The sequence below is a fragment of the Phasianus colchicus genome, chromosome 2 (assembly GCF_987193195.1).
Source record: "Phasianus colchicus chromosome 2, bPhaCol1.hap1.1, whole genome shotgun sequence".
Lineage (NCBI taxonomy): Eukaryota > Metazoa > Chordata > Aves > Galliformes > Phasianidae > Phasianus > Phasianus colchicus.
The window spans coordinates 33,666,295-33,677,643 of NC_143437.1; the positions used below are offsets into that span (position 1 = coordinate 33,666,295).

At 38.2% G+C, this 11,349-nt stretch overlaps 1 protein-coding gene across 6 annotated transcripts in view; it reads left to right on the top strand.

Moving 5' to 3' along the window:
- The window catches only part of AHCTF1 (AT-hook containing transcription factor 1), a 54,696-nt gene extending 44,050 nt beyond the window's left edge, over nucleotides 1–10,646 (top strand). For all 6 annotated transcript variants that reach the window (XM_031592889.2, XM_090135314.1, XM_031592883.2 and 3 more), the window contains exons 32-36: nucleotides 292–473; nucleotides 4,301–6,140; nucleotides 7,350–7,477; nucleotides 8,456–8,562; nucleotides 9,190–10,646. In XM_031592889.2, coding sequence (XP_031448749.2) covers nucleotides 292–473; nucleotides 4,301–6,140; nucleotides 7,350–7,477; nucleotides 8,456–8,562; nucleotides 9,190–9,382 — 2,450 coding nt within the window. In that variant the 3' untranslated portion in view covers nucleotides 9,383–10,646. The remainder of the gene's footprint in view (nucleotides 1–291; nucleotides 474–4,300; nucleotides 6,141–7,349; nucleotides 7,478–8,455; nucleotides 8,563–9,189) is intronic.
- The last annotated feature ends 703 nt before the right edge of the window (nucleotides 10,647–11,349 follow it).

Here is an 11,349-nt window from a genome sequence, read left to right on the forward strand (position 1 = left end):
GAGTTACTATATCAAAACAATAATGTATTTGCAGTATTAAGGCTGTCAGTGTGCTTTTTGGCCACCCTTTCTTCTTTTCTTTTTCTCTACAAATTTGGCAGCTCATTTCCCCTTCTCAATTTTATTTTTATTGTGGGACTGCTTTGTAGATTTGGAGAAAAACGTGTTTTGAATACACTTAGCACAGTGAAGAAATCTACTGATTGTTCACATTCCCTCTGTTGCTTCCTGTTGCTTAAACCCATATGATTTATTTAATGGTTAAGTTAAAATGACATCAATCTCTTTCAGCTGTGATAAGTGTCCTTGACAGTGAGGATGTGATGAGAACCTGTTCAGAAAATCAACCTGAAGAAAGGCTTGTTGATGTACCTGAAGAGCATAACCTAGAAAATGAAGCTGAAGTAAATGCTTCTTTTCCACAAGAGGAAATACATAATTCTAACAATCTTCCTAACACTGAAGAAGTTAATGTAAGTGAATTATTTTCCCATTTTCTACAAAGCAGAAAACAGTAAATTTTAGGACTTTTTTTGTTTTAACAATTGTGAGGCATGCACGTGTGAACATCTTATCTTCTTTAGATGGTTAACTCAAGTTAACCTTACTGTGTAAGGGCAGAGATCATGTTTCACATTTGTGTTTACTGGGTATGTAACACAGAAGCGAAGCCATCAGGATTTGAGCTTTGAGAGCTGTAGTAATTTAAAACAACGTAAAATAAAACCCCATTTTTCTTTTTTTTTATAAGCATATGTTCATTTGACTTACTGTAACTTAAATCAGGTATGTCCACCTAAACCTGCAGGCTTGCATGTGGCCCTGAACAGCTAGTAATGCGGCCTCACAAGATCATACATTTCTAACATTACTGTGTGATTTGTAGTGGTATTTTTCATGATTTGACTGTGCCCAGCTCAAGCATGGACAATGGAATGTTGTGGAAGGGAGGGCACAGTGCAGTGCTGGCTCTGCCTCTCGCACCCATGACACACAGTCAGTAGAATCAAAACCCACACGTTACACATGACATGCACTTGTGCTGCTTGGCGCGCAGAATGCAGTGACTGCCAGTAATAATATTTCAGCCTACCTTGGAACATGTGTGCCTGTGAAGAAGTGTCTGTGTTGTCATTAAGCAGATGTATTTTATTATTAAAATTGGGTTTGTGTTATTTCATAAAGTAGTTTAAGAAGTTCACTGTGGAAAACATAGTAAGAGTAGTCATGCGGTGCTGAAAAATTTTATAATTTAAATGAGTTAAATATGCTTCAAGATGAGAAGTTGTACTATATTGCAAACCATAACAGCATTTGAAATGAAACTTAAATTATGTCAAGCTCTAGTTATGGCAAATAATTTTAAGCATTTTGATACATTGGCTGAACAGAGTCCTGTGAACAGGGAAAATATGCAGCCTTACTTTCTATTTTGATGAAGGAATTTGAGGATAGGTTTCAGGTTTTCAAAAAATTATGATCAGATTTTTTTCTTGTATGTTTGTGACTCCATTTTCAGTCAACGTAAAGACATTACCTGTGAATTTTCAAATGAAACTTACAGGGTTGCAGTCAGACATTCAACTCAAGGAAAAAATGTGATCATGTCTCTAGTACTAGACTATTGTAAGAGATATTAGGGAAAAAATGTCCCTCACTTCACAGTTCTGCCTTATTCATGTCATTGCTTTTTGGCAGTATGTGAATTCGTGAACAACTGTTTTCAAGGATGAAGTACAGGAAGAGTAAAATTAGATCAAAAATCTCATGAGCACCTTGAGAACTCACTAAGAATTGCAGCCACTTCCATTGAACTAGACAACTGATGCATTAGTTTCACAAAAATAAGGTCGAAGATCCCACTAGGTTTATGATTTAGTTGCCCTCTTTTTATGTTTTAATACAAAATATTAAAAATATTATTTAAAAAGCTTTGCTACTTATACACGTTAACTAAATTATATATTTTATATGCTGCCCAAAACAATTCCTCTTCACTCAGTATAGCCAAGGCAAGCCAAAAGATTGGATCCACGTGACTTAAATGTTTCTTAGTTGACTTAACATTACATTTCTCTCTTTATTTTTATGGTAGCAGGAAACGTTGGGAAGGTCAATTTTTCAATCCAGGGTACCATTTGCAAATGATCCAGGGTATCATTTACCAAAATAATAACCTTATTTTCAGAATGATTTAAATGCTTGTCTCTTACTATGATTTTTTTTTATTAGCATAAAATTCACAGTTATGAGTTAATTTCATTGTCAAGATATTTCCAGCTACTTCAAAAAATTTATTTTAAAAAATACATGTTTTAAATATCTAAACTTTGGTTAAATATGAATTTTCAAAGGTCACTCATGGATTGAAAATTAGACTAGAGGTGGCAGTTGTATCAGGTTTTTCCTGCTGTCCTTAGTTAAACTGGGGCTTGAGTTATTTGGATTTGTAGGATGTCTTCTATGTAATATACTGAATCCAGTGATTATTTCCTTTAGGATTATTCTCAGTATTCTCTTACATTTAATCTCAACATAGAAGTTTGAGTATTTCATATGCACCTAGAAGAAAAGAATTTTACAGAACAGGGAACTACAGTAAATGGGATGGAGTTACTTAGAATATGCATGGGTTCACCAGGGGGAGGTCATGCTTGACCAACCTGGTAGCCTTCTATGATGTTGTCACTGGCTGGGTGGATGGGGGGAGAGCAGTGGATGTAGTCTACCTTGATTTCAGCAAGGCATTTGACACTGTCTCCCACGACATCCTTATAACAAAGCTGAGGAAGCGCGGGATAGATGAGTGGACAGTGAGGTGGGTTGAGAACTGGCTGACTGGCAGAGCACAGAGGGTTGTCGTTGGCGGTGCAGAGTCTGGTTGGAGACCTGTAACCAGCGGTGTTCCCCAGGGGTCGGTGCTGGGTCCGGTCTTGTTCAACATCTTCATCAATGACCTTGATGAGGGGATAGTGGCCACCCTCAGCAAGTTTGCTGATGATACAAAGTTGGGAGGATTGGCTGACACACCCGAAGGCTGTGCTGCCATTCAGCGAGACCTGGACAGGCTGGAGAGCTGGGCAGTAAGAAACCAGATGAGGTTTAACAAAAGCAAGTGTAGAGTCTTGCACCTAGGGAGGAATAATTGCATGCACTGGTACAGGTTGGGGGATGACCTGCTGGAGAGGAGCTCTGCAGAGAGGGACCTGGGTGTCCTGGTGGACGATAGGTTGGCCATGAGCCAGCAGTGTGCCCTTGTGGCCAAAAAGGCCAATGGCATTCTGGGGTGCATTAAAAAGAGCGTGGCCAGCAGGTCGAGGGAGGTGATCCTCCCCCTCTACTCTGCCCTGGTAAGGCCTCATCTGGAGTACTGTGTCCAGTTCTGGGCTCCTCAATACAAAAAAAACAGGGATATCTTGGAAAGAGTCGAGCGGAGAGCCACAAAGATGGTGAAGGGCCTGGAGCATCTCCCCTGTGAAGAAAGGCTAAGTGATCTGGTCTGTTTAGCCTTGAGAAGAGAAGACTGAGAGGGGGACCTGATCCAGGTCTATAAATATCTAAGGTGTGGGGGGCAAAGTGGCGAGGCCAGACTGTTTTCTGCAGTGTGCGGAGACAGGACAAGGGGAAATGGCCAGAAGCTGGAGCATAGGAAGTTCCGCACCAATGTGCGCAAGAACTTTTTTACGGTGAGGGTGACGGAGCACTGGAACAGGCTGCCTAGGGAGGTTGTGGAGTCTCCTTCTCTGGAGATATTCAAGACCTGCCTGGACGCCTACCTGTGCGACCTGGTGTAGGGAACCTGCTTTGGCAGGGGGGTTGGACTCGATGATCTCTGGAGGTCCCTTCCAACCCCTACGATTCTGTGATTCTGTGATTCCTTGAAATGCAGGATCAGGTTTGCTGTGATGTTGAGCCAGTCTGACTGAAGGATGAATTGTTATAAGCAAAAGTTATAATCTCAATTTAACCTTTGGGGGCATGATTGTATTTTTACAGTTAGATGCAAAGCGTGATGATTACTGCCAACTGAGTGTACAACTGCTCCATTTGCTTGTGAAGGGTGGCAAATTGTTAGTCGTAAACCAAAATATCAGAAATGAAGCACGTGATTGCCTACACTTAATGTTGTGTGCTCTGTTCCTCAAATGTGTGAACTTTAGTAAAGAATACGTTGTTTCTAACTTTCAGTGGTTGATTTAAAAGGAAAAAACAGCATTTTACTGTCCTTAGTTTCATGTAGCTCAGTTTGCAGTTAATCTGGTAATTAATAATCCATTAACAGACTTTTCTTTAACTTTAGGTTCTTGAAGAAGTTGCAGTCAAGGCACAAACCTCAGAAGAATTACCTGAAACATCTCCATGTAGTGAACTACATCCAACAGGCAATCTTCAATACAACTATGATACTATAGAGCAACAGTTTGCATATGATTTGCCTGATAATAAAGATGGTGAATGCTATGCAGTTGAAGGAGATGGAGAACTTTTTATATCTCAGAGTAATTTTACTTTAGTGTTGGAGGGAGAAGAAGGTGAAGGAGAGATGGGTGACCTTGCATTAGCAGATGCTTCTAAAGCAGCTGTTACAACAACAGATGAAAAACCTGTGAACAGCTTAGGAAGTACTGGAAATGAAGAACATGTTACAAATTCAGTGTCTACTGTAACTAGTGACCAGGAGTCTCAAAATATTGCAGAGTCACTCCCATACGTGCCTGAGCCCATTAAGGTAGCTATTGCTGAGAACTTACTGGATGTAATCAAGGACACAAGAAGTAAAGAATTTACGTCTGAAGTTGTGGAACAGTCTATTCATGAAAGCATAGGCAAAAAGGTAACTAGATTTCGGAAGTCAAAAACTCCCTTAACAGCTGTGTCAGAAGGAGCAGATGATGAAACCAGCATCCATCAAGTAGAGTATGTCGTCACTCCTAGAACACGTGCAAGGAGACAGCTGAGTAGAACTCTAATTATTCCATCAGCAGATGATGAGCAAGTATTGAAGACAGACAAACCAGTTCTGTTTGGACTGTCCCCTCGAAGAAGTACCAGGCAAACAAAAGCATCTGAGACTTCTAGTCTTGTGACAGTAGAAAATACTCAAGATGAGCAAATATCTGTGATCCCTGCCACCCCTAGGAGAAGAGGTAGGAAGCCCAAACAGACTAATCTAGAAAAAGTAGAAAGCAGCCAATCTGATGGGCAAATATTGTCCAGCAGTACACAGTCCATAGCTGTTACTCCAAGACGATTAAGGAGAGTAAAGGAAGCTGCATCTGAACTCTTGGAAGAAGCTAGCGAGGAAGTGTCTCTTGCTGAAGGTACTGTTGTTGCTTCTACTACTTCCAGAAGGACTAGAGGAAAAACCTCAGCAGGAGATCAAGAAACTGGACAGAGTAGCACTGACCATAGGATAAAAATGGCAGTCAGTCCCAGTAGAGGTGTAAGAAAATTAAAAAGCAGTAGTTCACCACTTGTTGAAAATACTGTTATGGATCAAGAGCTACAGCCTAGTGACCAACTTCTTTTACCTGGGCCAACTAAAAGAGGCAGAAGAGTTAAAATGAGTTCTTCAGATGTTTCTGAAAATTCTGAGCTTGATCTGTCAAAATCATCACTTCCTCAAACAGAGTTGAACCTTCCTGTCACTCCCAGAAGAAGTGCTAGAAAGGCAGCACAGAATCTCTCTGCAGGCATGGAATCTGTCTCTGCTCGGGAAGACCTGCCTTCAGGTGGGGAAATGGAAATCCTTGATACTCCTAGGAGAAGAACAAGGAAAGTTGCACAAACTAAACCTGAAAAAACAGATACTATTGAAAAAACGCCTGATCAGCCAAATGAGCAGTTGACCACACCCAGGACTACAATAAGGTCAGGGTTTCGGGGCAGAAAGAGACAATTGCCATCAATATTGGAGGAGAACACGAAGGAAGAAGTCTTCCCTGAAGGAACTGATGGCAGTCCTTTGCTGCTTACGGACATAAACACATCGGGGTATGATGAGACATCGAGAACTGCAACAGATCGTGTTAGAAGAAACAGATCTCGTAAAACCAGCATGCATCAAGATCTGCCTGTTGAGGAAAATGAATCCTTTTTTTTCTCACCTCCTCTCACAAAGCTGACAAAGAAGTTCAAAGGTAGGTGTAACATGTTCATGTGTAAAATACAGTGTATTGCTCAGTTGTAAACAACATACATCATAATTACAAGTACAGCTTTTAGTATTGTACAACTTGTAACTGTACAAAAGTAAAAATTTGGAAAGAGGAAAACGGTGTTTTTACCTGAACTCTGTGCCTGGCTGGCTAGTTGTGGTGGAAAGAAGTGAGTTGAGGCTGAGTTTTGAGCGGAGCAAAGTCTAATTTGAACTTCTTGTCATTAGCTTAATTTCTATCAGATAAGAACACTGGAGGATGTCAGTTAATGTTATTTCCATCTCTTTCCCCCACAGTGGAGAAATAGAAAAGACATACTTCTAAATTATGTTCAATTTTAAGTTAGAACGAGTGCATCTTGTTACAGACTAGACAACTGTTTCTGCAATTGTTGAAATATACTTTGCTAGTGAGTTCTTTATCATAAAATCCTTGGAGTAGGGAGGGATCTCTAAAGGCCACCTAGTCCAACACCGTCTAGTCCTGCAATGAACAGGCACACCTACATTTACATCAAGTTGCTAAGAGCCTGGTCTAGCCTGGTCTTGAGTGCCTACTGGAACAAGGCATCAACCACATCTCTGGGCAGCCTGTTCCAGTTCCTCACCACCTTCACTGTAGAAGACTTCTTCCTTATATCCAGCTTAAATCTTCTCTCTCTAAGTTCAAAACCATTTCCTCTTGTCTTATCACACTACAGACTCTGCTAAAGAGACTGTCCCCTTCCTTCTTGTAGCTCCCCTTTAAATACCAAAGGGCAACTATCAGGTCACCTCTGAGCCTTCTCTTCTTCTTTTATATTAGACTGCATGAATAATTTTGTTTTGAAATGTTAGAATCATAAACTCATGGAATGGTTTGCGTTTGAAGGGACCTTTAAAGTCATCTAGTTCCATGTCCCCTACTATATGCAGGGGCACCCCTCTCCAGACCATGTTACTCAAAGCCCCATCCAGCCTGGCCTAAAACACCTTCTGGATGATGACTCACTTATTCTTGTTCCACGATTCACTATAAAATAATGGATCCAAAGAGGCAGTTAATAGGGAAAAGTACATAGACAGTGAATGTTTGTAAACTTGATTGGGCCCTTTATTTTAGGAAGCTATTGTACTGTTAATTTTCAGCTGTAATTTAACATCGCTTTCCTTTATAGTGTACGTGCATGTTAACAATTTATTGTTGTTTTAGCTGGAAAAGCAGACCAACATGTGCAGGATTTAGACCCAGACTTGTCTTCTCAATTTGTCTTTTCACCTCCTCTATTGAGGTCAAGGAGGAAAAATGTGTCTAGTACTCCCCAAATTGTGGAAGAACCGGTGAGTAAAAGCTGTAGTTGTCACATCTTTTACTTTGCTTCGTATCTCTTTCAAATACTTCTCAGTGCCTTGCCTTTTTCCTTGGAAACAACTAGGATGCTCTGAAAGTAATGCCTCCTACTTATTGCCATGGAAACTACAACATATTCAAATAGCATTATTGTTCAGTTTCTTAGAGCAAATTCACAGCTACAGAACGTTGTTTGTCATCATAGTCACCACTGTTAGCTACACATTACTGCCAGCATTGAGTAAGAGCCTGCGTGCCATGCTTGTAAAAATTTGCACCAGCAGAGGTGACCTGTTGTCATCACTGTTGAAATGTGCCACCCACTGTTTCACTGTGCTTATATCCACTGTTAGATTTCTGGAAACATTCAGCAAGATGAATATCAGTGGGTGCCATTTTTTCCACACGGAGGAATTCTTTGACATGCTTTCACTTCATACGTGCTTTCATGTCAGATGTCATTCTGTCAGACTGTCCCTTTGCTGCCATCTGTCAGATGGCAACAAAATGGAATGGAATATTGGTGGGAAGGTTCACCCTCTACTGACATGCCATCAGCTATCTCTGATGTAGTGGGCCAACATAATAAAACAGGAAACATTACTTTTGCAGCAGCTCTTGTGTACCTAAAAAGAGAACTTTAATAAGCTAAACAAGTTTGTTGTTTTATGAAAACTAGCTACAAAAATTGATTTTGTATCTATGTAGGTTAAGAGCTAATAAGTGTTGCCTTAGCTTTAACAGAGGGTACAGTGACTTTATTTAAATGTAGGTGGTGCGTTACTTGTTAATTTCTGAATTTTAGGATGATTGAATAATTTGATATGGAAAGTTTATTTTTTTCAGAGAAAAACTGTAATGCCTTTATAAATTGTAACTTTATAATAACTTCAGTAAACCTTCATTTGTATTCTTTAGAAGTGTAAGAATGCATTCATGTTAAAAACGTTCTTGTTGCTTTAATGCAGGAGCTTCCAACTAAAGAAGAGGAGGAAATCAAATCCATAGAATCTGTGGGAAAACAAAAATTGAAGAGAGGTAGACCTGCAAGATCGAAAGTGAAGAAAGTAAGCAGGTACGTAATTCTTTTTTGAACACTTATTTCATTATGGTAGTGATTCAGCTGTTAGCCCCTAATTTCATCAACCCCATTTGGTTGTGTAGTTCTGCCTTCACTTTAAGAGCCAGTCCAGCTTGCTGGTCTGATAGGCACGTTTTTCCGCACTTAATGATTTTGTGTTCTAACAGTAATAGAAGAAGGGGATGGATAGTGGTAAAAAGTTACTCCCTGTGGTTACTCGGTGGTGTCCTCTCATATCATCTGATTCCATCTTGAAAACCACACCCGTAAGGTCTTTAGTTCCTCATATAAGGCAGGAAGGGACCAGGGAATAAAGAGAAAACGTCTTGGTTCTGGACCTGTTTTTTTTGCTTTCTTCTGGAAACAATTTATTTGAAGACACTTAACCTCTTAAAAGCCTGCAAAGTCTCTAAAATCTCTTAAGAGTAATGACTGAGATTACATGAAGCAGTCCGGTAAGGAAAGAAAGCAAGAATAAGCTTTTTGATGTACTACTTCTGCTTTAATCCAATCTACAGTGTAGTCTGCATATTAATTTGTTGGTATTTATTTTGTAATTCCACTTTTCTCTACTTAATATTGTTAGTTATAAAGTCAATTTGACTCTTTTTGCATTCGCAGAACCACAAGAAAAGAAGTTTCTTGGTCACCTCCACCAGTGGAAATAAAGTTCATTTCTCCTTTTGGAAGTCCAGTGGATGAAATGAAAAGCAAACAGAAAGAAACCACAGATGTGACAGAGAAGACTGTACGAAAGAACAAAAAAAGACTGTCTAATTTTCCAAAGCCAGTTGTGCGCCGGAAGATGCTGTAACTGTTTTTTAAGTTTGTAATGTACACCACTGTTTATAAAGTCATCAAAATTGTGTGGATTAGTAAAAAGAAAAAATAATCACCTAATTTGGAAGAGATAATTTATATAAATTATTGTAAAATTTCATAAACAAATGGTCTTCAATAAGTAACTCCATATGGAGTATGATTTCCTCAGTCAATGCAGTTTTCTATTTTATATTAAGACTTCATACATTTATATAATATGTAAATACAACCTATTTTAGGAATGTTAAATAAAAATGTATACTTCACAATATGCTTACTGTCCGATAGCTTTTTGAGGGAATAGTGGGTTAAATAGTCTGTATTGTTCAGAAATTTTAATGTTGGTTTACAAGAGTTGGTGATGCTCAAAAGCGAGGCCAAAAGTTTTAAAAAGTTTGTTTAGAACTACTGTACCAGTTAAACATTTGAAACGTGCTAGTTTAAATTTTATAGATGATGTTTGACCTTCTTGAACAAATGATTGGGTTCCCAAATACAAAATGTTAATTCCTTACGTTCATGGTTAAGTTGTACTGTATTGAAGTCAAAATGTAAACAATTGTATTTTACGCTGTGCAATATTTTTTTGTATTTGTCTTAAAGTTTGGGAAAGCTGCTCTTTCGTTTATAAAACCAGATCACATCTCAGATGTTTTGCTATTTTTTACAATTTGTTGTCAGCAAAAAAAGCTGTATAGAAGAGTTGATGCTTACAATAGCATATCAAATTTAGAGGGATATTGCCCACACACAATTTTGGCACAAAATTCAAAATATTTTCATAAGACTAATACAAAAGCAACTATACTTGAAATAGTTACTGTCTAAACGTTTTGCAGTATTTGAAGCCTGCATATCACAACACTGAAGGTACAAAAATGTACAGAAATTACAAATCATATTTTTGAATAACGATCTCATTATCAACCTTAGGCTACAGAGTCAATGTCTCTATGAGGTTTCAGTTTGTAAGAATAGATGAAAAAGACTATTCTTTTAAAACTAGACATGGAAGTACTATTTTGATGTGCAGTCTTTTAGACAATGGATTATTTTTAATGTATGTTAATTTATATATGGATGCAACTTTGAAGACTACAAAATGGTGGAACCTGACATTAAACTTTTCGATTAGTAAAAGCTACTACAGTTACTTTAAGAAATAATTTATTGGTTAACTAACACCTTGTACATAATGAATGAACGTATTAATAATAGACTAAGCGTGTAAAAGAAATTTTTTGGGGGGCCATGACTTTTCTGTCTCAGAACAGGACATTCTAGAGAAGTGGCTGTGTGCTCTCTAATATTTTGCTTCTTGGAAGTATTCATGACTGAATGCTTCTTAAAAAATGCCTAATATTGACAGTGTGAAAGTGGCAGTTCGTGTGAGACCTTTCAGTCAGGTTAGTAATTATTTACTCTGGATATTTTTTTAAATTTGATTTACAGTGTACATATGATTAAAAGAGGACAAGGAGGGGAAGTTATAAGAATATTTTTCAAATATTTTTTAAATGTACATTGTAAGTCCTGCGAGTAGCTCAGAAAATTGGCAAAAGATCAGTATTGTGACAGGGAAAGAAAACCTGAACATTTGCTCTATGTAGCGCACAAAACTATGATGTGCTTGGATTCCTGATCAAATAGAATTGACTGACTTGTTAGTGGAGATTGTTTAGTAACATTTTATGATACTATTTTATATTTAGGGACTATTTTTGTATGAAAATACAATGAATGAGAACACATGAGGTAATTTTAGTAATTTGTAGTAATTTTTAGCCTCTTATTTTATAAGCAGCTCAGCTGAATTACCCTCACTTGGCAGTGCTTTGGCAGAAAAAAGAAAGCAATTGCAATACAAGAAAATTGGCATGAGATTTAATAACTTCCTAAAGACGTCTTCCAGTGATTTTTATTTTATGAGACTTTTAATCCTTTTAAATGTTAAAATGT